The sequence below is a fragment of the Panthera tigris genome, chromosome D3 (assembly GCF_018350195.1).
Source record: "Panthera tigris isolate Pti1 chromosome D3, P.tigris_Pti1_mat1.1, whole genome shotgun sequence".
In the NCBI taxonomy this organism is placed as follows: Eukaryota; Metazoa; Chordata; class Mammalia; order Carnivora; family Felidae; genus Panthera; species Panthera tigris.
Window position 1 is genome coordinate 22,220,425 of NC_056671.1, and position 27,014 is coordinate 22,247,438.

At 56.7% G+C, this 27,014-nt stretch overlaps 1 protein-coding gene and 1 long non-coding RNA gene across 12 annotated transcripts in view; one reads left to right on the forward strand and one right to left on the reverse strand.

Moving 5' to 3' along the window:
* Positions 1 to 58: 58 nt before the first annotated feature.
* Positions 59 to 25,740, reverse strand: SMTN (smoothelin). Of its 11 annotated transcripts, none has more exons than XM_042961926.1 (22): positions 25,618 to 25,739; positions 24,066 to 24,169; positions 20,539 to 20,668; positions 15,637 to 15,785; positions 15,154 to 15,247; positions 14,989 to 15,067; positions 14,796 to 14,893; positions 13,568 to 13,888; positions 13,407 to 13,479; positions 12,731 to 12,823; positions 12,530 to 12,650; positions 12,129 to 12,448; positions 11,767 to 11,939; positions 8,486 to 8,638; positions 8,323 to 8,398; positions 7,114 to 7,278; positions 6,954 to 7,016; positions 6,665 to 6,731; positions 5,525 to 5,698; positions 5,229 to 5,346; positions 4,486 to 4,637; positions 59 to 361 (listed from the first exon to the last, which is right to left on the reverse strand). In XM_042961926.1, exons 3-22 carry the CDS (start codon positions 20,587 to 20,589, stop codon positions 211 to 213), a joined length of 2,691 nt encoding a protein of 896 aa, XP_042817860.1. In that variant the 5' UTR covers positions 20,590 to 20,668; positions 24,066 to 24,169; positions 25,618 to 25,739; the 3' UTR covers positions 59 to 210. The 11 variants fall into 11 exon arrangements, with proteins under 11 accessions (XP_042817860.1, XP_042817858.1, XP_042817854.1 ...); XM_042961923.1 differs by adding an exon at positions 3,368 to 3,533 and having other exon boundaries at positions 273 to 361; positions 12,129 to 12,650; positions 25,618 to 25,740; XM_042961925.1 differs by lacking the exon at positions 59 to 361 and adding exons at positions 368 to 506; positions 3,368 to 3,533 and having other exon boundaries at positions 12,129 to 12,650; positions 12,731 to 12,802; positions 25,618 to 25,740.
* LOC107179661 overlaps positions 22,664 to 27,014 on the forward strand; it is a 30,372-nt gene continuing 26,021 nt past the window's right edge. Inside the window, exon 1 of the long non-coding RNA XR_006209825.1 lies at positions 22,664 to 22,774. This is a non-coding gene — a long non-coding RNA (uncharacterized LOC107179661). The remainder of the gene's footprint in view (positions 22,775 to 27,014) is intronic.

Sequence of the window (27,014 nt, forward strand, 5' to 3'; positions counted from 1 at the left end):
CACACCCTGCCAAGCTACCCTCCATTCAACCCCCAAGACAGGCTGAGAGGAGTCAGGGTCGTTGAAAACCAATAATTTATCAAAACGCAGCGTGTGTATGCAGGGCAAGGTGTCGCGACAGACAGGGCAGCAGTGGGCAGGCGCAGAGGGAGGGGAAGGTGCCTGGATGGTGGGGCATCTTGCCGTAGGCTGGCCGTGCGGGCAGGGAGGCTAGACATTCTTGCCGCGCAGGCGCAGCTCGTGGCGCCTCAGGTGGTTGTAGAGCGACTGCACATAGGTGAAGACGCACTTGGGGTCGGGCTTCTTGCCCATGATCATCATGTCCTCCACCTCCACCAGGGGCACGCAGTCCACCAGCATCCTGCAGGAAGGGGGCACGGGGGTACTTGTCAGCGCTGGCCCCGTTTCCTGTGGCTACCCTCTATCCGGAGGTCTTTTCACTGCTTGCAGCCTGTTGGTCTTCCATAAACTCCAGATTCTTGATTGAGTGCAGGGATAAAAGCTTTCTGGGAAGACAGGAAACCCCAGGGCCCACTGACCCAAGCCTAGAAGCATCACTATGGGGAGCTAGGCCTAGCAGGTGTGGGTGGAGATGGGAGGAGAGCCATGCCCCATCCCACTCCGGGCAGGGTCCAGGTCTCTACCCCTAGCCCTGGAGGTTCCTGACTCCAGACCTCACCCATATTCTCTCTGGAGGGCCACCTCCTGCATATCCTCAATGGCACACTCCAGCTGGCAAAAGCCTCTGGGTTGGGCCATTGAATCCAGAGGGGCCTTACCAATGGCACATCTTTCTCTGCAGCCAGGACCCGCCCCAGTGACCCTCTGGGCATCTCAGATGCCTGGCCTGGTACCTCCTGTAGAGAGGCATGGGAACCCCTGTCCTTGCCCCAGGGGACAATCCTGCTACAGGAGATATAAGACAGTGTGTGTGTGTGTGTGTGTGTGTGTGTGTGTGTGTAGTTCTTTAACCCTTACCCCCCTCCTTGGGTAGAGCAGGGGAAGCAGATGAGGGTCCCAAGCAATACAGACAGGACACCTACAACATGCTCAAGAGTGGGACCATCCATCTGTCATCCTCCAGAGTTCCAGCCATACTTTACAGAGGGAGACTGAGTCACAGAGCAGAATTCATTTGTTTCAGTTCCCATAGCTTGGTAGGTACAAGGCTGGGCCTCCTGGGACTTAAGTGCCCTAGCCCTGGGTGTTGACACCTGTCTGGAGCCCCTCTTCCCTACTGAAGAGTCATCTCCCCACTCTGGGGTGAATGGACTGCAGCTACTAAGCAACTGACAGCCCCAGAGCTCTAAAGCTAGAGTTTGCTCCCTGGCTCCAATTTCCCCTCCTCTCCCAGAGCAAGTCCTCTTCTGCCTTGCCCCCTCCCATAAGTCCACGTTAACTGAGTTTCCTTTGGCAGGGAAAGCATACAGGGAAGAACGGCTCCTATCGGTAACACACCAATGGGCCCAGGACTACCTTCCATCTTGTGCCTTCAAGGTCAAACCTGGGACCATGGTAGGACTGGAGCCTACTCCTAGCTCACCTGGACTCCTTCATAAAGAAGCTTGGGAGGCAGAAGACCTCTGTTTCAGTCCACACTGTACCCTTGATCACCTGTGTGTGCTAGCTAAAGCCCTGCCCTGTTCTGTGACTCAACTTTCCCATCTTTATAGCAACAAGTTCTCTGCCTCATTTGAGACCTTGGGAGCACTTAGATGAGTGAGGGGGTTTCTGACTCTGTTGCCGACGTGCTATGTGCCCTTGGCGTCTCTGCCCCAGACTGGACTTATTTTCCCAGCTATACTATGGTGAAGAAGGCAGCCTCTCTGTGCAGTTTCTTCAAACTGTGGCTATCTCTTCAGGGATCCTGGGCTCCCCAGCGTGGAGCTCCCTCCCGCCTCTGGTGTCTTCCCTGGAGACCTTATAAAGCCATTGTTTACACTGGGGCTCACAGCTCAGGGCTTCAGCTGCCCCAGTGACAGGCCAAACAGAGGGCAATTCGAGCAACAGCACGGCTGAGTCACACTTTCCAACTGGATCAGGGCTGGGCTGGGCCCCTTTCCCTCCAGGCCAGCCTGCTGGGCAGCAGCTTGTAAGTCCATATATGACCTGGAGACAAAACCAAACCCATCCTCCTCTCACCTGCATGGCTTATCTATGGGTGGATGTGTACACATGTGGGCTGCCCCCCACATGGCTCCAGGCCCTGAGGGGCATCTGAGTGCATCCCTAGCTCTGTCCCTGACTCATTTGGGGAATCCCCTCCCTCTGGGCCTTTGACTTTTCTTCTCTCTGCACAATGGGTGGGAAAAGTGATGGGGTAGAGAAAAGAGCCTCTAAGTGGGGAATATGGAGTTCTAGTTTCCAGCTGTCTCTTGACCTAAAACCTCCAAGACTCTGAGCCACCTCTCTCCCTTCTCTGAGCAACTTCTCTGGAATGGACAGTTAGCTCAGGACCTGAATTCCTACTGTAGCCATGAGGTAAGGTAACTAGAGAGAAAATGTCATAGCTGATTTGAAGACCCAGAACCCTAACCAGAAACATCTTCCTGTTATACTGGCCCTGCTCTTGAGCTCTCCAATGAGTGTGGCACCACCAATTCCCCAGTGCCCAAACCTGAGGCCTAGTAGGCTTTCTTGAGCCTCCTTCTCCCCCTACCCCCAATCTTAATCCATCAGTCAGCCTCTCCTACTTCTAAGTTGCTCCAGCTATCTAGCACATTCCTTCACCACCCCCCATCCCTCATCCAGATATTGTTCTAGAATGCTAACCAGACCCCTTCTGTTTGGAAATCTTTTATGACTCCTGTCTTTAGGAGGAAGTTCAAACACCTGTGGCCCCTTCTCCTCTTCAAGCCCAGACTAAACTTCCTTCCCTTCTGCCCTTCATATGCAGACTAAACTTCCTTCTCTTCTCCCCTTCATACCCAGACTAAACTTCCTTCCCTTCCTGAGTATGTATGCTATGCTCTCCATCTCTCTCGCCCCCGGCCCTGTACATAGACTCACCCCGCTGCCTGGGACTCCCTCTCCCTCCTCTAGCCTGAACTTGTTACTCAGATCCTAGCTTGGTTTGCACTTTTTTCAGATAGCTGTCCTGGACCTGTAGGCTGGGTCAGGTACCTCCTCTGGGGTTCCTTCCTGGGCTTCCTCCATCTCAGTCCTGCTCATGTGGGTCATCACTGCCCCATTAAAAGAATGGTCTTGCCTGCTAGGCCCTGAACTACCAGAAGATAGGGCCATGTCTGGCTCCTTCTGGCTCTTCTCGGGGTCCCCTTGCTTCTCCCACCCACCTCCCGGTCTCTCTCTGGGCCCCTCTGAGCAGATTCCAGCATACAGTGCAGGTAGGCGAGGAGGCGTTTCTCACCGTGGGGCCCCTGAGCAGGGGTTAGGACTTTTTGGTTTTTACCAGCCCCTTCTGGACCAGACAGCGGTAGAACTCCTGGATGTACGTGTACACGCACTTCCAGTCAGGCTCTCGAAGCCGCACCATGTCCTCTGTGTCCAGGAGCTGCGGGCAGTCCGCATGGGTCCTGGGGAGGATAGGGGGCCGGGAAGGGGCAGGGAGGCAGGGCCCAGGAGAGAAGAGGGGGAAGAGGCAGAGAAGAGAAAGGGGAGAACACAGAGACACACACATACACATACACACAGAGACAAGAGTTCAGTTACGTTCTCAGTGCTGCAGTCTGCCGGCACCCCCCGCATGCCTCTTTCCCATTGTGGACGTGCCGCTCACTACCCATCACTAATGGTGTGCAATGCAGACAGGGGTGGGGGGCCAGACCAGTCACAGGTGCAGAGAACTCTTGGGGAAAGCGGGAATGGGGTGGGGGGCAATGGCGTTGGCACTGAGGTTGGAGAGGAGGGCTGTGCCCCAGGGAGGGGAGGTGAGGGAGGCGTGAAAGGAGGTGGGGGAGGAGGAAGAGGAAGAAATCTGGGGGAACTGGAAAGAGAAAAGGAGAGAAGGAAAGACAGATGGAGGGTGCTGAGGGTGAGGTGAGCAGACGGGGCAACGATTCCAAAGTGGAGGGCTTGCTAATGTCCTATATAAGCCTCTGGCAACACCTATATAGGCTGGATGGGCACGGTGCCCAGGCCAGGAGCCTCCTTTTGGAATCTCCAGCCGGGATCCCGTGGGAGCAGGAAGCTCTGGTGATAGTGGGAGGAGAGCAGGACAGAGAAAGGGAGAGAGAGAGGGAGTAAGGGGCAGAGGGAGGATGGAGGGGATATGGACAGGGCCACCTGGTGGGCCTTGGCCGGGGCTGGTAGGCGGGCCGGCGGCTCCTTCGTTCCGGCGGGCACCTGGCACACTCAGCAGCAGGTGGGCAGGGTGGAGAGGACAGGGGCTTTCTGGGGAAGGGGTCTCAGCCGCTGTCTGACAGTGCAGCTGGCCAGCTCCAAGGGGCCTTGGGGCAGCTGGGCCTGGCCCAGATGCCCAGTCCCAGATGCCCAGCTGACACCAGCAGGACTGGGGCCCACACTTACTCAGCAGATGAGAAGGCCACCTCAAAGTTCTGACGCCGGTTCTGTGGGCTGAGCTGCCCATAGTCGAATGCCTCAGGGAAGAAGTTGTGCACCAGGGCACAGAAGGCCATCCCGTCACTCCAACTTGAGGAGAAGTTCTGGATGTCCACGTGCTATGTATGGGTGGTGGGAGGACTGGTCAGCTTCCCTATGAGTTCTCTGCCCCCAGCATTTGGCATTCCAGGCATAGGGCAACTGGGGTCAGAGAGGCCCTATAGCTTGCCCAAGGCTGCACAGGGGACGGGCAGTGGGAACACGAGCATCCTTTAATTAAGTTTGTCAACTCCCTTGTCTACTACTTACAGTCACAGAGCAACCAGGAGGCCCAGCACCACCCAGCTAAGACCATGGTTATGTCTCCTTCACTCCTTTCCTTACTTACAGAAATTTACCAAGCCCCCTCACCTCCACCCCTACCCCCAAGAGGAATGAGGGGGGACTCGGAGGGTGAGGTCTGGCTCTGAACTGGGCCCTCATTAGGCCCTCCCACTTAATCACTTATTCTTGGATCTAGGGTATGTTGTGCGTATTCCTTTGAGCCTGTTTCCTCATCCCAAAAGAGGGCTTCCATCGTCCCTGCCAGGTATGGGGACTATGAAAAGCACAGGGGGTGAGGAGTTCTGCCAAGAGGGAGGTGCGGAGCTTCAGGGTGGGGGTTGGGGGTAGGAGAAAGAAGCCGGGCTGCCTGGCCTTGTAGAGCTCACCTCATAACCACGTGTCTTTGCTCGGCACCAGTCCAGCAACATCTGCTTGATGCTGTTGGCATTGGGGACCCCAAAGCTGGTGGAACGCTGCACGGCTGCGCGGGGTCCACCAGGGCTGCTGCAGGGGCACGTCAGGCAGGTCACAAGGCGTGCTGGTGGCCAACCCAGTGGGTTCCAGGCCCCGCCTTCCCTGTCCTTCAGGCCCCTCCCAGCTCTGCTCCCACAGCGCTGTCCCGTTTCTGGCCCCACCCCATGCACTAATTAGGCCCCGCCCCGCCCCGCCCACTGTCGCTCACCCAGAGGCGCCTTCCTTCTCCAGCTTCTCAATCATGGCCTTGCGCGCCTGGGAGGCCGAGGTCTTGGGCAGGCTCTGCGCCTTCATCAGCTCTTTCTTTTTCTCTGCTTGGCGTTTCTCGAGTGCGGCCAGGCTGCCGGGCCGTGGGCTGGCCTCATCCTCGCGGTCGAAGATACTGGGGGGGTTAGGGAGGCGACTGTTAGGCCCCTCCTGAGCCTCAACCCCCAATTGCCAAGGGAAGGGACTTGTCGTGCTCCAGACTCTACACTCTGTGGTATATCCACAACCCACAAGCCGGCCTGCAAGGGAGTCGTCCTTATCACGTCTATTTTACAGGGTAGACTGAGGCTCAAAGGTGAAGAAGGTGGGAGCCACTCTTTTCCTTCAACAGACTTGGCCCTGGAGGCAGTTCTCTGAGAAGGCTCACTGCATGATCAAGTTACAGATGAGTTCAGATTCTGGGCACTAGCAACTAATAATACCTACCAGCATAATAATAATAATAATAATAATGATAATCATCATCATCATCATCATCATCATCTTATGTCTATTGAGCCTTTCCTATGTGCCATTTTAAATTTCACAAGGAGGGAGGGACCCTTATCATTTCCACTAAAGATGAGGAAACAGGCCCCTGGCCTCAGGTTTCAGAGGGCATGGGGGGCAGTGCACGAACACAGGTCTTTCTGAGTCAGAGTTCTTGGAGGCCTGTGGTTTCCAGTATGAATTCTGCTCCTAACAGCCTTGATACACTCTGTATGATAGAGGTGTACTCCTCCCTCATGGGGCTAAAGTGCAAAGGTGCTCTGTGACATGGGATGTGGTCTGCAGACACTGAGAAGTGGCAGTGCCACCAGGCAGCTCATTGGCAGGCAGGCCTCTCTAAGGGCTCAATGCTGTCACTGCCACTGAGAGCTGTGAGACCCTGAGCAAATCTCTGGCCTCCTCAGTGGTGTGGCTGAGGAATAGGTGAGATCATAAGGGGAGCAGGAGTGGTCTGACTCCTACTCTGACTCTCCCTGGCTGTATGCTTATCACCTTAAAGCACCTTGGTCTACCCCTCTGCAGAATGGGTATATAGTGAGGTCCCATGTGGCACTGACTCCTCTGTGGTCTAGGGATGGGTACCTATGCTCACCTGCCCATCTTCTTGGATGATGAAGAGGAGAAAGTCTTGGTTTGCACCATAGTACGGCCACCACCATCTGCAGTAAAGGGGAAGAGGAGCAAGGTGAGGGCTTGGGCCTGGACATCAGGAGATGGGGCAGGGGGCTATTGTGGGGGGGATGGTGGTAGCCTCAGGCAGAGAAGAGAAAGTGACTGCTGGACAGAGAGACACACAGATGAAGGTACGGAGAGAGAGCTTGAGGATGAGTCTGAGGAGGTGGGCAGGCAGTCAGGCACAGGGCGACACCAGGCGGCCTTACTCTCCGAGCGCCTCACAAAACTCGACTCCACCGTGGTGGTGCGGGCCGTCCGTGTGCCATCATCTGGAGGGGCAGGGGATGAGAGGAAGAATATGAGCCATGGGGCCAGTGGGGTGGATATATTCCCACCTGGAGCCCTGAGCCTTGCTTGGCCTCTTACTGGAGTGGACGAGCCGCTCAGTCTTGGTGACAGTGCTGACAGCTGAGCCATCGGCTGCCCGCTGGCTGTGCCTCGTGGTGGTCTCAGTAGCTGTGTTGCCACGGCCCTCCCCTGGCCGGGCCCGTGCCTCTTGTAGCCGCCGTTCCCGTTCCTTGTCCCGCTGGTCTGGGTGGGGGATGCCCCATGCATGCCCAGAAGGGCCACCCATCACCCACAGAGCAATATGTACGGGCACACAAGATGGGGTGGGGGGAGCAACTTGTTAGAAATACTGAAGACACAGGGGACAAGGGCCCTCTCTAGGAGTAGCTGAGGGTAAGGGGATAGCTATAACTTGGCAGGGGGTGGGGGAGAGGTGGTGTGTGGCAATGGACTCAGGCAGAAACAAAGGAATATGGAAGAGCTGAACTCAAAGGGGGAGTATTTGGATCCAAGAAGGGAATTTCTATGGGAATGAGTAGCTTTCAGAGTGAATACGCAGATCCAGCGAGGAAGTAGCGGAATTCAGGGAGGGAGAAGCTGAGTGAGGCTAGTAGCTGAGTGGGTCTTTAAATGAGTCTTAGGTGGGAGAAGAGCAGCTCGAAGAAGAAATATCTAGATCCAAGGAAGGAGTAATTGAGAGAGAAGCTGGCAAAAGGGGTGACTGGGCCTAAAGAAGTAGGTAGGTGGGCATAGGAGCCAGGTGGCCATCAATGGGGCCTGGAGGAAGCAGTTAGATTCAGAGAGTATCTAGAGAAGGAAACAAACCTAGAATCCAAGCAAATGAATAGCTGGGTCCAGGGAGGAAGTAGCTGGGCTCAGAGAAGGGGAAGCTGGGTAGGGGCAGAGCTACAGTGGTCATCAGTGGAACTCAAGGAGAGAAAAGCAGCTGCTGGGAGGAGTATCTGGATTCAGGGAAGGAGTAGTTGGCAGTATGTGGAGAAGCAATGGGATCCAAGAAGGAGTAGCTAGGAGAGGGAGTACCTGGGTCTGGGAAGGAGAAGAGAGGCTGGTTGGGGACAGTATAACTGGGGTGGTCAGGGGGAGAGATGTAGCTAGGGAAGGGAGAAGCTGGATCCAGGGAGAAGGAGGCAAGGGAACATTTGGGTCTCGAGAAGAAGCTGGGTAGGGCAGGTACTGAACTAGCATGTCCATGAATGGACCCCAGAGTAAAAGGAGCAGCTGGGGAATGGAGCAACTGGATCTAGGGTGGGGCAACAGGCTCTCTACCTCTCTTCTTTTGTCGGAGCTCACGTAGCGCAGCCCGGATGAGCTTCCGCTCCTCAAAGTCTGTAGTCTGATCCAGCTGCAGATAGAACCCCTGTCATTACCCACCTGGTGCCTGCTGGTCCCTGCCCCCTGCCAACCCCTAGTCCACCAGATCTGGCCATACCATCTTGTCCAGGATGCTTTCATCCTCGATGGCCATCAGCTCCTCAGTGTTCAGGGGACTCCGCGTCTCTGGTGCTTTGTCTACCCGGGTCTGCTCAGCACCGTTAGCCACTTCCACTTCTGCAGATGGGGGCTCTGCTGGCTCTGGCTCCATCTGCAGGGTGGGGAGTGGGCATGGACTTTAAGGAGGGGTGTGGACAAAACCAACCATGCCCATGCCAATGGTTAGGGGACCAGGCCCTGGGTCTGCTGGCATAGCCTTGGAAATAACTACTAACCAGTCAGACTGCCTGTGCAAAGATGGTCGTCTGGTGTCAGACTCAGAGAAGAGGCACTGACAGCCTTGTTGTAGGGCTTCCCGTGTACGTGGAATTGCGTTAATATAATTAACAGTGTCAATAACGGTGATTTTCATTTGGTAGTAAGCATTGTATAAACACTAGGGATTTTACGTCCCTATTTAATACAAGGGAAAACTGAGGCTCAGGGTAGCTGCATGACTTGCCCACAGTCCTAGAAGTGTGATGTAGCTTGGGGTCTGAGCTGAGCTTATCTCCTAAACCTGAGTTCTTTCTGCTGCTTCATTCCCAGCCTCCTCCCAAGCAGGCTGTGCTCTGTCCTGGAAGTTCCCAAGGCCTGAGCCCTCCTGGGCCAGTGCCCAGGCAGCACATGCCACACACACACACACACACACACACACACACACACACACCCCAAAGGGGCTGGACCAGGGCCCTTGGGCTCCTGACCAGGTGTCTGACTGGGACTGCACAGAGCCAAGTCCTCTCCGAAGCTTGCTCCTGCTCCCTGCTCCATACTGGGAACTACCCTCTAAAGGGCCTGTGGTCCCAACCTAGCACCCTACCCCTCCCAGGACATCTTCTAAGCACTTGCAGACAAGCCCCCAGCCCAACTATCACAGCCCCTCTCCTCCTGGCAGGGCCTCTCAGTCTGCTGTAAGGGTAAGGAGAGCTGAGGTGGCAGCTGCTCTAGGGAGACTCAGCCTGACTGGGACATAGTAGGGGTGGGGGTGGGGACTGGGCCCTGGCCAGGGGCTGCTAGGGCAGCCGCCATGCATGCCTCAGGGCCAGGAGCCTGGCACTCTCTTGCCTGAGTGTTAGAGCACTAGCACTCCAGTCCCCTCTGCAGATATGTAAACTGAGGCTCAGAGAAGGTAGTGGCACACCAAAGGTCAGTCAGCAGGGGCAGAACCTGCTCAAAACCACCCGTCCCCCCAGCCCATAGGGACTTACGAGACTGCTGCTGCGGGCAGGGCCAGCAGAGGAGCGGCGGCGGGTGCTGAAGGCAGGCGGGTGGGCCACAGGGGTCCCGGCATCCTCAGCCGCCTGGAAGAGGGCCTCGGGGTCGGCAGCAGCCAGGAGCAGCTCACTGGGCTCCAGCTCAGGCTCAAGGTCAGGCACAAGTGGGACCCCCAGGCGCAGGCTCAGCACCTCCACCTGCCTGCCCAGTGCATCCAGCCGCCGGCTCAGTGCTGCTGTCTCCACCCGCAGCTCTTCAGCTGCCCGGGCCACTGGCTCCATGGCCGAGGCAGCTGCCTCAGCTGCCTGGGTCACTGCTGCCCGCCCTGCCTCAGCCACTGCCCGCAGCTCTTCCAACGCCAAGTGTAATCGTTCCTCAAGGGCTGCAGCCAGCTCAGACCCGGGCCCTGGTACCCCCGGCATGGTGATGGCAGGGGCTCTGTGGTGGGATGACGATGGGGACAGTGGTAGGGACAGTTGCCTCTGGCTGGCAGTGTCAGAGTCTTTGCAGCTGGCCTGAGGGCAAAGGCAAGGGCAGTGGGCCTGCTCCGCCCCTGCTGGCCTCCCAGCCTCCCAGCCTGCCACCCGCCAGCTGGGGCTGTGGCCCAAATAGAAACCTATTCTGGGCTCCTTGTGGAGGGGGTTGTGGGGGAGGGGTGGCCTGTCCAAGCAGGCAGACGGCCAGGCCTGGTGCTGGCCGTGCAGAGATCACAGACTGGCAACACGGCAAAGCTGCACAGGTTCTGAAGAATTACCTAGGCCAGGGCCCCATGCCCCACAGATGGGGAAACTGAGGCAGGAAGCAATAAATGGGCCTGCCTGGGCCACCATTTGCATTAGCTGTGAGGATCCAGTCTGCCAGACTCCAAGAGCCTGCACTCCTTTGCCTTCATGCCATGCTGTTTTAGAAATCCTTGGACAAATGGAGGAAATGGAGGTACAGAGAGGCGGGACTTTGAGCAATCTGCTATAACAAGCATCTTGTCCCTGAGATAAATATCCTCTGGCCTGTCTGTGGTGCTTGAATACAACCACAGACTTTGAGCACATTTTAGGCACTTTTCTGCTTTCCCTTGATTCTAGATGGGGAAATTGAGATGCGTTAGTGGTATCACATGCAGGGCTCACTGTTTCACCTCCCACCCACTCCAAGGGCCTCAGCTACCATCCCCTCACTCTCTTGGCAGAGAGCAGTTAAATCCTGCTCTGTGGGGGTAAGGGTGCTTTCTTCCCCCCACCCTCTCCCTGTTACCCCTGAGAAGGCCCAAAGCTGGCTCTAGCCATCTCACCTCAACCAAAGTCCCATTCATTCCCTGGTGCAGCACAGAGGACATTACCTGGGCAGTCAGGCGGCCCACTGGGGATCCCTTCCCCAGCTGAGCTTCCAGCCAGCTGATCCCAGGCTCAGGAATGAATAATGGAGGGATGCGGCGTATTCAGTTCCCATGGCACCTGTTAGGCTGCTGCCTCACCTGACTGGCACCCCCTGCCTGTCCCCCCATCAATGTTTCTGTTCAACCCCCCTCCCCCAGAGATGTTGACGCAGATGGTAATCACTAATCTCCAATCTCCTAACCAGCTAGGCTGATCTTGGATGAGCAGATCAGCAGCTTTGCTTCTTGGGGCTGAGCTCCTGTATGGAGTAGGAGCAGGGGCACTGGGGCCATAGGAAGAGGGGGCAAGTCCTCACCATCCTCTCTGAGCTTGAATTTTCCCATCTGTTCATTAGGAATCAACCAACCCATTTTGGACTAAAGACCAGAGATCAGCATGTGAGAAGCTTGAGGCCAGTACAGAGTAAGCTTCTGACACACCTAGTGGCTTGATACACTAGGGTCTGCCTTTAGCTCTGCCACCAACTGGTTCTGGACTGTAGGTAGCCACCTTCTCTCTCTGGGCCTCAGTTTCCCCATGTGTTCAGTGGGGGAGGAATGGAGCAGAGGAATCCTGCTAGCCCTACATCCTGAAGCAGTTTATATAAGATTGATGGATGGTGACGCTGGTGGGGTAAGAAGGGGCTCACCTTAATGCCATAGCCTCCCCGGCTATCAGGGGAGGCATGGCTGAAGCTGGTGACGTGAGTGACGCTACCCAGGCGCGCCAGGGTCCCAGGGCTGCTGATATGGGTGATGGTGCTCTTGCCCCCACTGCTGGTGCTAAGGAGGGTGGGAGGCGCCCGTAGTCCCAGTGTCAGTTCTGGAGGAGGAGAAGGGCTACTGTTAGATCAGCTGGGGTGAGGGTAATGCCAGCCAAGGTTAATGGTGCCCCTTGCTCACAGCACATCCTTTGGAGACACCCTGAAGCCTGACCACAGCACTCGTTCTATATGCAGAGCTGGCTGCAAATGCTCATCCCCAGCAGTGGGGAGACAGGGGGGAGGCCTACCTGCCCTCTGGTTGCCTGTGGGCAGCAGCACTCGGCCTGTGGATGCCTGGCCACGGCCATCCTTGATCTCGATGGTGAATGTGGTCTTCATACTGGCCCCTGGCTCGGCAGTGCCGACAGGCACAGGAAGCAGGGCACTGGGCTCCTCTGAGCGGGCCACGGGCCCCCCTGCTCCGTTTTCAAGGGGCCTGGCAGCCAAGCCCCGCCTCCCGGGGCCCTCCTCCCGGGGGCAGCTCTGAAGCTGGGCCAGGGGCCTGGCTGCTCCACGTGGCTCCTTGCTGAGTCGGGAGGAGGTGTCGCTGGGGCCCCGTGAGGAGGAACTGTTGGAAGAGGAGGCAGGAGTAGTGCTGATGTGGGAGGGGCCCAGGAGTCTTGTGGGGGTCGAGGGACCCAGGACCAACCGGGGTGGACCCTCCTGAAGCCCAGCAGCCATAGGAGAATCAGATGTGAACTTGCGCACACGATCCCGCACGGAGCCAGCCCGCTGGAATGAGGAAGGTCCACTGGCAAGAGTGGTGGGCTCTAGAAGGGACAGGAGGGTTATCAGTGACTGGGTGGGACAGGGACTGCCCCAAGTCTGCAATAGTGGGAACAGGTAGTACCTCGGTTCTGGGCTGGCTGGCAGGGACTGAGCATGGACAGGGAGCGTTGGCAGGGACGGGGTCCAGCCAGGTCTGGCAGTTTGGAGAAATGGCCAGGTGGGGAAAGACAGAGGAGAGTGGATATGGAAGTTCCGCCTCTCATAAGTCTCTCCTTCACACCTCCTCAGCTTCCCAACCCCTTCCTGTATTCCAGCCTCCCCGTCCCATGTTGCACCTCCCATAGCTCCTGGCCTCCCCACTCAGCTGTATCTCTCTTATAGGCTCCTCCTTCTCCTCCTGCACTGACCCTAGGATGACTTGGACACTCCTGGGGGCTGGGGCTAGGCTTGGGCTGGAGGAAGGGTGCCCAGATCCTTCCTGCTGATGGGGATACAGGACACCCCCCGCCCCCCCCTCCTGTCCAGCACTGCCCATGGCCTCAGCTGGGAGATGGGCGCACTCCCTTATTGGGGAAAAGAATGTGCCTGAGGCCCGTTGCCTTTCAAGGCTGCAGGGAGGCCTCTGGCCATGGGATGGGGGTTGGGGAGGGCCAGGCTGGGGGTGGGGACACTTCAGGGCAGTGGGAGGAGTGTTAGGGACTGCCTCCTCTTGAGGAAGCTGAAGCTGTCTAGGCATTAGAGCCCATTTTCCAGACAGGGAAGGGGAGGCCTGTAGCTACCCCTATGGGGACCCTCACCTGCTCTCTTTGTGTCGGAGGGACCTTTGGTGGGGCCTTGGACAGCTGGGGGCTCTGTGGGGCCAGGCAGGAGCTGCAGGGGAGACATAGCATGGGCAGGGCCTGACTCCCAAACTGAGGAGCTCACCTGCTTGGCATCCCTGTCCCTCATCCAGACTCACCTTGTTGACCACCTGCCTCTCAGTGCTGGGGGTGGCTGGCAGCTCCTGGGGCTCAGGGCTGGTGGCCCTGGGTGGGCTGGAGGGTGACTCGGGGCTGCCCACAGCCTCAGCAGCAGGACACCGGGCCTCAGAAGGCTCTAGTGGAGGCTCAGGAGAAGCAGTGGTAGGTGAACTGACGGGTGAGGCAGGTAAGCTGGGTGTGCCCCCAGGTGGGGCCTGCACCAGGAGTGTCACTGTGGTCACATCTCGGCTGGTGCCCTGGGGGGTTGGGGTTGGCTCTGGGACCTCTGCCTGCTGCTTCTGTTTCTCTCGCTCTGGCACCTGTGGGAGACCCACAGGATGCAGTCAAGGCTCCCCAGGCTGGCAGGTGCCCAGGGCAGGGCATGCAAAGCAGAGGGGTTAGGCATAGCTTCCTGTGGGCACACCTGCACATGCAGGGGCACTGGCACACCATGGGAGGTCTCTGATACTCACTTCCTAACCTCCTGGCACTGCCTGGTCAAGTGTGGTTCAAAGAGGACTAGATACTATGCCAGGGGTTGCGGATGACAGGAGACCTCCTGGGGACTCCCAACCTTAACAGATCCCTGGAGCAGAGGCCTCTGACCCCTGATCCTGGCCTGGTTAATCAGAGTGTGGGGGGGGGGGGGGCAGCTTGGGCTGGGGTGGCAGGGAGGGGGAGTCCTTCAAGGACTGGGACCAGCGGCCTCTGCTGGCCACTGAAGGAACCTCCATGGCCCGACCTCTCACCCATACTCCCTGGAGAACAGTGCTCCACAGAGTCAGCTGGGGTGTGATATGTAGAGTCAAGCTAAGGATGTGGGCTGTCTGGAGGGAGAAGGACAGCCTCAGGCTAGGTTTAAGCTAGGGAGGTCAGGTTCAGATCTGCATTTCAGGGAGATTGCACTGGCTACTGAGTGGAAGCTGGATGGCCATGGTGGGGTGAAATGCAGTTATGGAAGCAGGCAGGCCAGCAAGTTGGTAAGGGAGACACACTCAGGAGCTGTGCAGACAGTCTGGCTTTGAGGGGAAGATACAAAGTCTGGATTGGGGGACATGTGGCCAGAGGTTATCCAAGAGACTAGGCAGAGGTGTGAGATAGTGTCCCCCAAACACCTCCCCACCCCATGAGGTACCAGTCTAGCAAAGACAAGTAGGTGCTCTGTGCTGCTGGCATCTGTGGGCACAGGACACTGGGCTACCCGCCCACCTTGCTCACATTCCTTACCTCACACCGTTCCAGCCTGTGTGCTGCCCGCCCCTTGCTCTCTTCTCTTGAGCCACTGTTGGGACGCCCGCTGCACAACCTCCCAGCCAACGTGGCAGCTGGAAGGGAAGGAAAACATGTCAGGTGAGTGGCCAGCAGGTGCTGTGGGTGGCATGCAGTAGTACACAGGGCAGGGCCAGGGCAGGGCACATACCCTCAATCTCCTGGGCCCTTATGCGGCGGATGGCAGCTCGGATCAGCTTGCGTTCCTCATACTCACCAGCACCTCGCAGCTATGGGTGAGAAACAGGCCGCAGGTGCTGGACTGTGGAGTCCAGGTCTTCCCCTGCCCTGCCACATCCCCTGCCCTGGGCCTCACCAGTGCAGTCAGCTCTTCCACGTCATTCATGGACTCCAGCTGCCCTGCCAGCCGCGCCAGAGCAGCTTGCTGCTCCGCCTCCTGCTGCTGAGAGCTGCAGGGACATCATGACTATAACTCCTACTGCCATAGCCAAGTCATGGAGGATGTGGGCTGAGGGTAGGGGCAGGACAGGGTACACAGAGGAACAGGTAGCTAAGCACACCCTCTGGCTACATGCTGGCACATGCATGCCCATGTACGTGAGCACTAATACCACAGGCTCAGACGTGTTATCTACGTGGGTGTGTCCAGGACTCCATGACTGGTGAGTGGTCCATGCCCATAAACATCCCTGTATATTCCATATGCCTGCCTATACTGCCATTTGCACACCCACATGGGCAGCGGACACACCTGTGCTCGTGCCTGCCTGCACAACACAAGCCGAGCCCTGGCACATACTCCTCCCACCTGCATGACCATCCCTCCCTGGCCACTCACTGCAGCCAGTTCTCCTTGTTGTCCTGCCGCTCAGCACGGAAGCGCTTGGATGCCAGGGCCTCCTCCTCACGCTGCAGCTCCTGCCGCTGCAACTCCCGGATGGCTGAGCGGATGCGCCGCCGCTCTGCCAGATCCGCTGTGACCTCCAACTGTGGGGCAGGTGGGGGTGAGGGGCAAATCATTTCGGCTGCCAGGGGCAGAGGGCGGGCACCAGCTGCCCACAGCTTGGCCTGGGCCACAATGAGTGGTCTGTCTCCACTCTCTCTGCCACATGTCTGTCACGAGCCTGCCCTCCCACCCACGCAGGGTCTCAGGGAGACCTGGCTTATGGAACCAGAGCTCTTGGACAGCCTACTGTGCACTATGGTTCACAGAGTGGGCAGCCAGCAACTGCCCATCTGTGCCAGGTGCCAAGCCAGGCACTCCTTCTTGAGATTCAACTCCTGTCACTCAGAGTCCTTCATCAAATTCCCAAGGGCCAGGGAGTATTGCAGGAAGAAGGAGGCTACCCTACAGGGCCCCAACAGTGTCCCTGGGGAAGGAAGGGTGATTAGGGCAGATGGAGTCCACCCTGTGAGCAAGGAAGACTCCCATGTTCTAGTCCCAAAGCACTACACTCTTGCTGGGGGTGGCAGCCTCATCCACACTGGACTGATGGGAAAACTGAGGCAGGGGCAGGTGCTCAGGAGTCCTAGTTTATTGCTTGGCTAGGGGCTATTTTTTCCTGCCTGTACTGGCCCAGCGCTATCCACCGTCAAAGGGGCCAAGGCCCAGAGTAGGAAGGTCAGTCCCTCAGATAATAGAGCTGCATTAGAGTCTACCCAGGGCCCTAGAGAGGGCATCAATGAGGGACAGGTGCTCCCACCAGCTTCTTAGCCCCTTAATTCCTGAGAAATTGGAGATGGTTGGTTTAACCACTCTCAGGAAAGGGCACCTTTTCTGGGCAGAGTCAGTCAATTCTGTTGCCTCCCCTACACTGCTACCACCCACCTCCCCAGCCCAATCTCAAGAGAGAGAGGACTGGCACAGGGACCCCAGGAAGATAATGGCTGAGATAAATCCCCAGTATGGGCCTGAGCCAAATAGGAGCAAGTATAGGCAAAGTGATTTCCTCTGTCCCCACTCCCCAGATCATTCAGGGGGAGGGTCCAGGAACCCTCTACTTCCTTTCTTTATAGCTCCTCCCCCATCATTCCTTCCTGTTCCCGGGTGGGGGTCCAAGTTACAACAGGGTGCATGGGCTGGCCCAACTCTGCCATCACTTGTCCCAGTCTGAAAAGAGTAGGGAGAGCCCCGGGGGACAGATCCCTCCATGGTTCCTTCAGGCTCCACATTGCTGAAGAGCTATGGGAGGGTCCCTGAGGCTCAGGCCAGAACCCCCAGCTTGCTCCAGCTTCAGTCCAGTCCTGGCTGGGTGGTCAGGAGCATGTCCTTAACCTCTCTGTGTCTTGTTTTTCTCATTTGCCAAATGGAACAATGACTCCCACCTCAGGGCAGTGGATGGGGATGGGGGCAGTGACTTGGGGTCCCCCCTTCATAGCTGTACATGCAGTAAACATCACCCCCTCCTTGGTTCCAACCACTCAGAAGGAGAGAGAGGCAAGGGCAAAAGAGTACAAGATACGAGATATCAGTAACATTGAGAACCTATCTAACAGGTCCTGCGCTGAGTCCCCAGTTTGTCCTAATCTCACAGAAACCCTAGGTACCTTATTACTCCCATTTGACAGATGAAGAAACTGTGGCTCAGTGGGGAGAAGTCATTTGCTAAAGGCCAAATGACCTGAGCCAGGATTTGAACCCAGGTTTCTCAGACTCCAGAGTCTGCCTTGGGCTGAAGATAGCTCTGTTGCTGGGGTGTGTCTGCCATGGTGGGTACCTCAAGGACCTTGGCATACTATGTTAGGAACCCTCTCGAGTCTAGACTAGAGATAGACCAGAGGGTAGAGACCGAGACAGACAGAGGATAAAGAGGCTAAGAGATAAAATGACTAGCCCTTTGTCTCCTGGGTACCCCTTCCCAATGCCCTGGGTTCCAGAGACTGGGTTCTTATTTCTGAAAACAGCCTGATGTGGAAACTTGGCTACCTCTGTAATCCCTAGGAGCCTCACTATCCCCATCTGGAAAGTAGAAGTCCCTGGTCCCTGTCTGATACTCTCCCCAAGTGAGTGGGATGGGGCTGGGGGAAGGACAACCTCATTCCACTGATCATTCCCCAGCATGACCTTTCCCCTTTGGGCCTGAAAGCAAAGGCCTGCCCACAGTAACCCTGCTGTGCGTCCTATATTCCCTACCCTCTCAGGCCCCACCGTTGTGTGTGGAGGGGGCTGTGGGAGGGAGGGAAGGAAGTACAAAGCGCCATTGTCCACCAGAGGGAAGGGGAAGGGGATAGGGCGGTTTCTGAAACTGCCCAGTGAAATTCTCCCGGGAGGAAAGAGGGCACTTCCTCCTCCTGGGGGGGGCGGGGGGGGGGCGGGTCTCCGGGCCTTTCTGCCCTCGCCGTTTCGGAGTAGGGGGTGGGGTCTGACCCGCTCTGGCTCTCCCTGGGCCTCAGTCTCCCCATTAGCACAATACAGGAGACTTTCCAGGCATTCGCTCAGTCCCATGGGGGACGGGCCGGCAGTGGAGCGAGGCCTCGCCAGGGGGCGCTGAAGGTCCGAAGGCTCCGGAACCGCCCGCCCTCCCAGGCAGGGCACGGCCCACGCCTCTCCCGGGGAGCCCAGCACTAGGCGCCCAGTCGGGAGCCAGACAGGAAGCCCCCCGCCACCGCCTGCTTTAATGTCTCTCGTTGCGGAGAAGAAATCGAAGTTCACAGAACTTAAGCAGCTTCCCTAGGTCACCCAGCTAGGCAGCGTCGGAGCCTGAACTTGAACCCGGGACTGAGGAGGAGGGCGTCCGGTATGTGGCGGAGGGGCACGCGGCGTGCCTGTCCCCAAGTGCCCCCATCCCGCGCAGGCACCCCCGCCTCGTCCACAGGAATGTGCGGGAGCGTAGGCCGGAAGCGGCTGCCCGGGTCCCCAATCGGCCCGAAGCTGGGGCGCCGGCCAGCTTTCCCTTATAAGGCCCGACCCCGCGGGGAGGGGCCCGGCTTGGGACGCCGCCGTTCTTGCCACGAGGCCGGCGGGAGCCAGGCCGGAGCTCTGGGCGGGACCCTCGGCAATGCCCGGGCGAAGTAAAGGCGGGAGCAACCGGTCTGGGGATGCGAAAGACTTTGGGCGGTTTTGCCGCCCCCAGACGAGGGGCAGCGAGTGGTTTAGTCCTTTCCCAGGGAGGGGGCGGGGCTGGGCCGATTACAGCTACCGCTCTGGCTTCTCTGAAAACCTAGCACCCAAACTCTGCATGGGGTTAGGGAGTGGCGACTGGAGAACCCTGAGCCTCAGAGTGGACCCCTAGAGATGGAGATGCGCGGGGACCTGGCTTTCTTTCTGGAACGCTCTGCGTCTACTACCCCCATCTGACTTCCTGACCTGAGGGGGGAGGTCGAGCTGACGTGGTGGGAACCCGATGGCAGACACACAGAGAGTCTAAGGTGCTGGTCTGACTGCCTTGGGTAGGTTATGGCAGCATTGGACACTGCCGAGTGACCCCTGCGTCCGGAAGAATGGTATGGGGGTGGGTAGGCCACTTGCCTTCTCTTAGGAAAGGTAAATCTTTTTTTGTTTTTAATTTTTTTTTTTTTTAACATTTATTTATTTTTGAGACAGAGAGGGACAGAGCATGAACGGGGGAGGGTCAGAGAGAGAGGGAGACACAGAATCTGAAACAGGCTCCAGGCTCTGAGCAGTCAGCACAGAGCCTGATGCGGGGCTCGAACCCACGGACAGTGAGATCGTGACCTGAGCTGAAGTCGGACGCTTAACCGACTGAGCCACCCAGGAGCCCCAGGAAAGGTAAATCTTTAATCCCACTCCCCCTCCACTGTCCACCCTCACAAGGGTCAAGGGCGGAGCTGGGAGGGTGGGCGCAGAGCTCTGGCCCCTCCAGTGCTGCAGCTTCCTGCCTTTGATAGTGGGTACATGTCTGCCCTCTTTGGTTGCCCTAAAGCCTTTCTGTGCATGGCAATGGGGGAGGGGGGAGGCTATGGTTAGATAGGGCCTCAAGAAAGTGAGGAAAGAGTGGGCCCATCCTTCTTCCACCCTAAGATCTGGGCCCATGCCTCATTCCATCCCCATGCCAACTCTAGGACCTACATATATGTTTGCACACATCTCCAGCTCCCATTTTACAGGTAAAGAAACTGAGGCTCAGAAAAAAATGACAGACTAGAAGTGACAGAGCTTATAAGGGCCCCCAAAGCCTGTCTCTTTTTATGGGCTCTTCTGACCTTGACTTACCTAAGATATGGTCCCCCATGGCCCTCTTTGGGGTTTGTTTGGATCCTGGCACTCTATCTTCCTAGCAGGGTGCCCTAAGGGAGGTTATTTCACCTCTCTGAGCCACAGTGCCCTCTTGGCTTTTGGAGCTGCTGTGAGCATTCTGTGAGATGGTCTAGCACCCAGCCTGACCCCTACTGTGCCCTGGCATTTTTAATCATTGCTGCTACTATTATCATTGGGCCAGCCTCCAGGGGTGGACACTGCCCAAACTGTTGCTTGGGAGAGCAAATCTAGCCTCCCCACACCTGTGGTTACACATGGGCGAGTCCTCAGCAGTTACTGTTTAAACAGGTGGTAGCAGTGGGGGGACTGGGAGGGACCAGGCCTCAGCACCTGGCACAGACAGGCACATGCTACTGGGTCCTCTGCATCAGCCATGCATAACAGGTTTAGCCCTGTTCCCCTGAGCCCTCATCCTACCCCCTCCTCCCTCCCCTCCTCTTGTCAGCTGAGAGGTAGCCTGGACAGGCCCTGCCTCTGACCTGGCTTGCCTGTTATCACAGCAGGGATGATCGGGCCACTTACCAGCTTCCGCAGGGCTCCTTCGTCCAGCCCAGCTAAGGCCTCATCTGCCATCACGATGGCTCCTAGCTCTGTCCGTCCCCTCCTGGTGAGATCCCTGGTGCCTGTGGCACCTGACACCAGCTCAAGGAATCTGCAGGGGACAGACATGAATCAGGCCTGCTGGGACCTCTAGAAACCACAGACACTTGGGCCCTGTGCCTCAGTTTCTCTAACCCATGATAATCTGTTGGTATCCCATTCTTGCTACCTGTGGCTGCTGGCTGGGGGTTGCTCTCTGCCCTAGGGTGGTATGTTGAAAAACTTAAACCAAGTGTGGGAGTCCCTGGTTCCAACACAGCGAACTCAATGCCAGCCTGCTGTGTGGCCTAAACTGGGCCCTCACCCTGTCTTAAGCATCAGAGAGCTTATAGGATTGAGAAGGTCCACCACAGCCATGCTCACCACTAGGGGGTGCCTGCCAGACTCATTTCCTGCCCCACCCACCCATCCCCAGGGCCTGCCCAGCCCCCACTCGGACCAAAAGCTCAGTCTCTGTGGGCTGAGCCCATATCCAAATCCTTGCTGCCACTTGCCCTCCTTACCCCAGGTGATTTAATCCATCGGAGGTAACCTCCTGTCTTCCAATTCTTGAGGGCAGCCCTCTATACACACTCCTCTTTTCTCCTCCCCTTCCTGCCCTCCCCCTGATGCCAGTTGCCCAGACCTCATGAAGCCAGGTGTCCATGCAACCGGCTCCTCCTGCCAATTTACACACTTAGAATCGAATTCCCCAGCTAGAATGGCCTACAGAACCTGACACGTCCAGCCTCTGGATAGGCAAACTGAGGATTGGAGAGGGCGGGGATTTGTCACAAGGGGAAAATAGGATTCCAAAGACCCAAAGAGCAGGAACGGATTTAATCAAAATCTTGGCCACTTCTGGCTTCTGAAGCCCCCTTCCAAAGTGCCCCTAGGGGCTTTTTTTGCTCCATCATTGCATCAAAATGGCCCCCTAAATCCTGGCCCAACCTCCTAGTGCAGCTCCTTCCTTCTTCCTGCAGCCCTCATGTCTATGGAATTTGAGGGCCCACAGCCTGACACACCATAGGTGCTTAGTTAATGTATGGTGACTGAAATGGCCCCAGGATTGCCACCCCCCCTCAATGATTCATCTCTCAGTCATGCCTTCCCCCTCCCCAGAACAGTCACTTGTCGAGTCACCCCATCCGGTAAAGGGGTCTGAGGGGGGCTCCTAATTCATACAGTTGGGGTTCTTCAGACCCTGCCAGTTCAAGTCGCTGCTTGCTTGTCCCATCCCCTTAGGCGTGGGTGGATGTCAACCACCCATCTTTCATCTGGGGGGGGGGGGGGTCCTTGCCTCTTATCTACCTACTTTGGGGTAATCCCAAGGGTGTCACTCAGCAATCACCAGATTTAGGTTCCATGGACACTGAATTCCCCCATGTCTACTGAAGGGCAGGGGTCGCTAATGCATAATCTAGGACGCCCAGGAAGTCCTTAGGGACTGCCGCTGCTGCGGGACAGGGCTCCCTGTCATACAAATAGTCTGGGGTCTCCGGGGATTAAGAGAAGCCTCAGAGTAATGTGGGACCTTCCCCAAGGCGTGTGCCCCCATAGTCTAGGGTCCCTGGGGGTTGTGGAGCCTCCTGGAGGTCCGTGATATCCTTTCCCGCAGTCTAGAACCTTATCTCATGGCTTAGAGCCCCCATGGATGGGTGGGAGCTTCCACGTCTGGGAGTCCCAGAACCCTAGTTCAGATATCCGGGTTCCACCCCCAGGACCCGTCGAGGGTCCTGGTGCCGCCCAGAGGCCTGCACACCCACCTCTCAGTCCGGCCCACCCGTCCGGCGCGGGCTCAGGTTAGGTCACTCGGGATCCGACAGATAGACTAGGAACGGTCAGGCGGAAGGCGCCGCGACCGGGATCCCAGTCCCCCTCAGCAACCGTCCCCGAGATTCTGCAAGCGCCGCCCGTCCAGCCGCGCCAGCGGCCCTGCCAGCCCTGCCCTGAGCCGCCACGGCAGCCAATCCTGGGGAGGGTCCCGCCCATCCTCGTGCCCCATTGGGGAAATTCAATTTGACGACCACGCCCCTGTAGCAGGCCCCGCCCCTCGAGGGCAGGACTGTAGGGGCTTGTAGTCTTGGGGCCACTGCCGCCGGGGCCTTGGCTGGTTGGGCGGTAGTCGGCAGGAGGACGCAGCTTTGCACTAAAGTCGGGGAGGGCGCCGAAAGCCGGGGTAAGTGGCTCGGGATCGTCCGTCTGAAGATTCGCGGAATCTTCAGAACTGCCCCTCTCCGCCATCCTCTTTGTTCGTGAGACCCTGTCTCTTCCCCCGACTCCGCCCCCTTCTCGCGTTAGCATTTGGGCTTGGCTGCCGCCCAGGCTGCTTTTGGGACACCTGGTCCCGGCCACCTCAGAGCAGGGACTGTGACCGGCACACCTCGACCCTATGTTGGTGCATCACAAAGAACATCTCAGGTGGAGCAGGATCAATCACAGTAACTTTTCCCCAGTCGATACACCTTTGAACGGACGTTTCATTCATCTGTCATGCTTTTCCCTCCCCAGCCCCCTGAGGGTGCGCTTCTGGTTGCGCTAGTCCTAAATGGGGAATACAGAGTCCATGGTCTCATTCAACAAATGGGGGAAATTGAGGCCCAGACAGAGACAACATGCCCAAGACAACACCTGGAATCAGCCAGAGGACCCAAGAGCTTAGACCCACTGGGGAAAGCCACTTCATGTCGTGCTGGAGGCCCAGGACCCTCCCACAGATCCACAGATCCAGGGTCATTGGACCCTGCCTGTTTAAGGAACCCGGGAGGTGGGGTCTGGAGTCCTGTCTGTCAAATAAAAACAATACCAACACATTTATTTTGCACTTGCCATGTACCAGGCATACAATCCCTATAACGACTGTTTTGAGCCCAACTGTTAATGCCCCATTTTACAGTTGAGGACGACAGCTGATAGGTAGTGGAACTGTGTGATTCATACCAACACCTTTTAAGTCCAGCATCTGCTTTTACCCATTGTGAGGTGGGGTTGTGGGGGAGTGGTTTCAGTGTACTGTCCCAGCAGAGCCCCACAGCCCTGCTGTCCAGATCCTCTGGGACCACCCATCCCACCTCACCCCCATCTAGAGAGACTCCCAGACTCTTAAAAAGTGTCAATTTCTTTGATCCCCACATCTTGAGAGGTGGTTCCACTTTCCACATGGGAAGACCAAAACATAGAGAGGGAAGAGACTTGTGAAGGTCACACGGGAGGAGGAGCAAACAGAGCCCAATCAAGGCTAACTTGATTCTACTTCAAACCTGGGGTGCCCCTTGGAACAGCCCGTTGGGGTGGGGCACACCTAGGCTAGCTGGGATTCTCAGGGCCTGCCTGAGAATGTGGCTGTCTGCTCCAATGAATGGCTTGCTTCGAGCTAGTCCCGCCCCTCACCCCTCGCCCCTTCCTGCAGGCTGGGAGGAACCACACAGGTGAGTGTGCTCCCACCTACTTAATCTGTCATGCGTGCTCACCAGGTGTTTGCAGTAAGGAAGAGATGCTTGGGTCCTTCCCTGCCGTCAAGCCCTCAGGGCTGGGGTCCTCTTCCAGACCTACCTGCCTGATTCTTCCTTCCTCCCTGTAAAGGGTGGGTGGGGGGGTGGGGATAGTGGTGGTGGTGAAACAAAGATCAAAGGTTAGCCGCATGCAGTGCTGGAGAAGCTTTCAGCCACAGTTTAGGAAGGAGTAAATAACCCATGAGGAGGGCCTGGCATTATCTGAGTACCTGTTGCATGTCAAACACAGGCTTTGCCCTATTGCAAGTTGAGCACTGTGCAAGACAAGTATTACCTGGATTTTACAGAGAAGGAAGCTTAGGGAGGTGAAGGCACCTTGGGCTAGTAATAGCACTCAAATGAGTGGAATTCTGCCTCATGCCTAAGGCCCTTTCCTCCATCTTGCTGCCTCTAGGATGGGGGAAATCCTGGAAGACTTCTTGGAGGAAGTGATGTGCAAACCGATCCTTGAGGAAGGATGCATAGAAATTCATCACCCAGAGAAGAGGGGGAAAGGCATTGTGGTAGGGGAATAGTGTGAGTAAAGGACAGGAGGTTTGTAAGTAGGAAAAGGAGGAGAGATGGGTTGTGGATGGAGCAAGAAATGGAGATAAGGGTCATCCCATCTGTGAAGGGCCCTGAATGCCGGGTGAGCAGAGTGAACATATCTTGTAGGCACTGGGGAAGCCTGGGCCTCATTCTATCCATCTGAAAAAGGATGGGATTGGACTGGCCTGCTTCTGGTCCTCCCGAGCAAGGGGCTATAATAGAAAGTGTCCAGATCCCTCCAGATCTAATCCTGGACTGGCAGAGCAGAGAGTGGCTGGAGCAGCTCAAGGGCCAAGGGTAATATTTTGCTCTAGTGCTTGAGTCTGAGAATAAATATTTTACCAAGCCAGCAGTGCCAGATCCCTGAATTACCCTGGCTTCCTCTCCGCCCCCCCCCCCCCCCCCCATCTAGGGTCCTGCAAAAACAGCCAAGGCCTGGGATCAGGAGGCAAGAAAGGTGATGGGTCTTAGCCCTGACTCTGCCCCAGGCAAAGATTTGGTCCTCTCAGAGCCTTGATTTTCTTATCTGCACAATGTAGGAATTATGGCCTGAGCTCCCTAAGTTCTCTCCCCCCAGACTAGACAACATAAAATACCAGGACTTTCAGGGAGACCCCACCTTGGGATACATTCACAAGTACCTGTGAGGCCAGCCAAGGCCAGAACCTTGGGTCTATGAGGGCATCCGGGGGGCTGCTGGTTACAGGGAAGGATGTAGGGTTAGGCATGGGTCGGGGTTGGGCCTGCTGGTGGGGTCTCACAGCCTAGTCAGAGTGGGGGAGACACAGTATCTGGACCCTAAAAGCTGTACAAAATGAAGCCCTCACTTGCTGTTTGGCATGCTGCGGGGATGGGGAAGGGCAATCTGGTGAAGGGAACAGCATGAACAAAGGAAGGGAGGTAAGACTGTGAGGATTTTGTTGGGGAAAAGTCAAGCAGGTGAAGCTGGAGCATGAGGTCCTTGAGGACAACTGGTCCTTACTGAGGTTGGCAGGATCCAAGGGCTGTGACCTTCCTCCTCATGGGCAGAACTGGAGGCCCCCATGATCATGGCCAGCAGCCCCAGGAGTAGGACTGGGGACCTGTTTGGCAAACCAGTTTGACAAGGCTGTCTCCTCTATGATGTCATCCAGCTGCTGTGTTCTCTGAGCGACAGTGCCAGATAAACTTCCGGGCTTGGAGTAGAAGGGGGCCTGGCCTTAAGTGCTGAGGGATGGGAAAGGAATGACTCTTCCTTGGAAACTTGGAGGCAAGTGGGCTCTGGGAAGGGGAAGGAGGCCTGAGATGCCCACTGTGCAGTGATGAACCCCAGGAACTCAGCCTCATGGAAAAAGGAGAGGATTCTGGATGGGCTGGCCTGGACCTCTTGTGATTTCTGGGAGTTCCCTGATGCCTGACATCCATCTAGGTTCATGACAGGGGCTCCATGGATTGGAGCATGGCTCTAGATCACCCTTATAATACATGAGAGGCTATTTTGTTATTGCCAAGACCCTCACAGCTTGAGCCCTGTGAGGTAGGACCATCATTATACAGAAGAGGAGACAGGCTCAGTGAGGCCGAGCCTTACTAGCACCTCATGCAGGATTTGAACCCAGAATCTTTATTCTTAACCATAGTACCCTGCTTTTTGCCATTTGGGATCTGTACCTGCCCACATGGGCCCTTGTCCTATTTCTTAACTATTCAGCATAGCTGCTGAATCTTGGCATCATAGAATCCTAGATGCCTGTGTTATGATCCAAATAGATAATCTGAGTCCCAGAGAGGACAAGGAACAGGCTTCAGGTCACATAGCAATTTGGATGTGGAGCCACTCTGCACCCCAGATCCCCAGCATCCCAAATCTCTTATTTCCCCCTTGGCCTGGCACGCCCAAGCATGAAATAACAATAGCTGGCACATATTGAGTGCCTATTATGTGCCATTCACTCATTTAATCATCATCACCACCCTGTGCAGTAGGTGCTAAGATTATATCCATTTGATAAAGAAACTGAAGCTCAGAGAGGGAAGGTCACTTGTCCAAGTTGACACAGCATGTTGGTGGCAGGGCTGGGATTTGAACCCAGCTGTGTGTCCCTTTCTCCTTGATGGACCCAATAGATCTCATTGAAAGCATGAAGACCTCTATGCCAGAGCGTAGATGGCCCCTTTGCAGGCTCCAGAGGTGAGCAGTGTCCAGTTCATAGTTTCCACACAGACCTGGTCTCTCTGGAGTGGGTAAAGTGCTGAGGCTGTGGAAATGTTCTGAACCTTCCCAGAGGAGGCGGCCACAGTGGGAGGGAGTGTTTGGTGCAGACCTCAGAGCCAAGTGTAGACGTGGCAGCTGGACCGGCTGCAGGCGAGGGAGGGCAGGCGGGGTGGGGCCCAAACCCA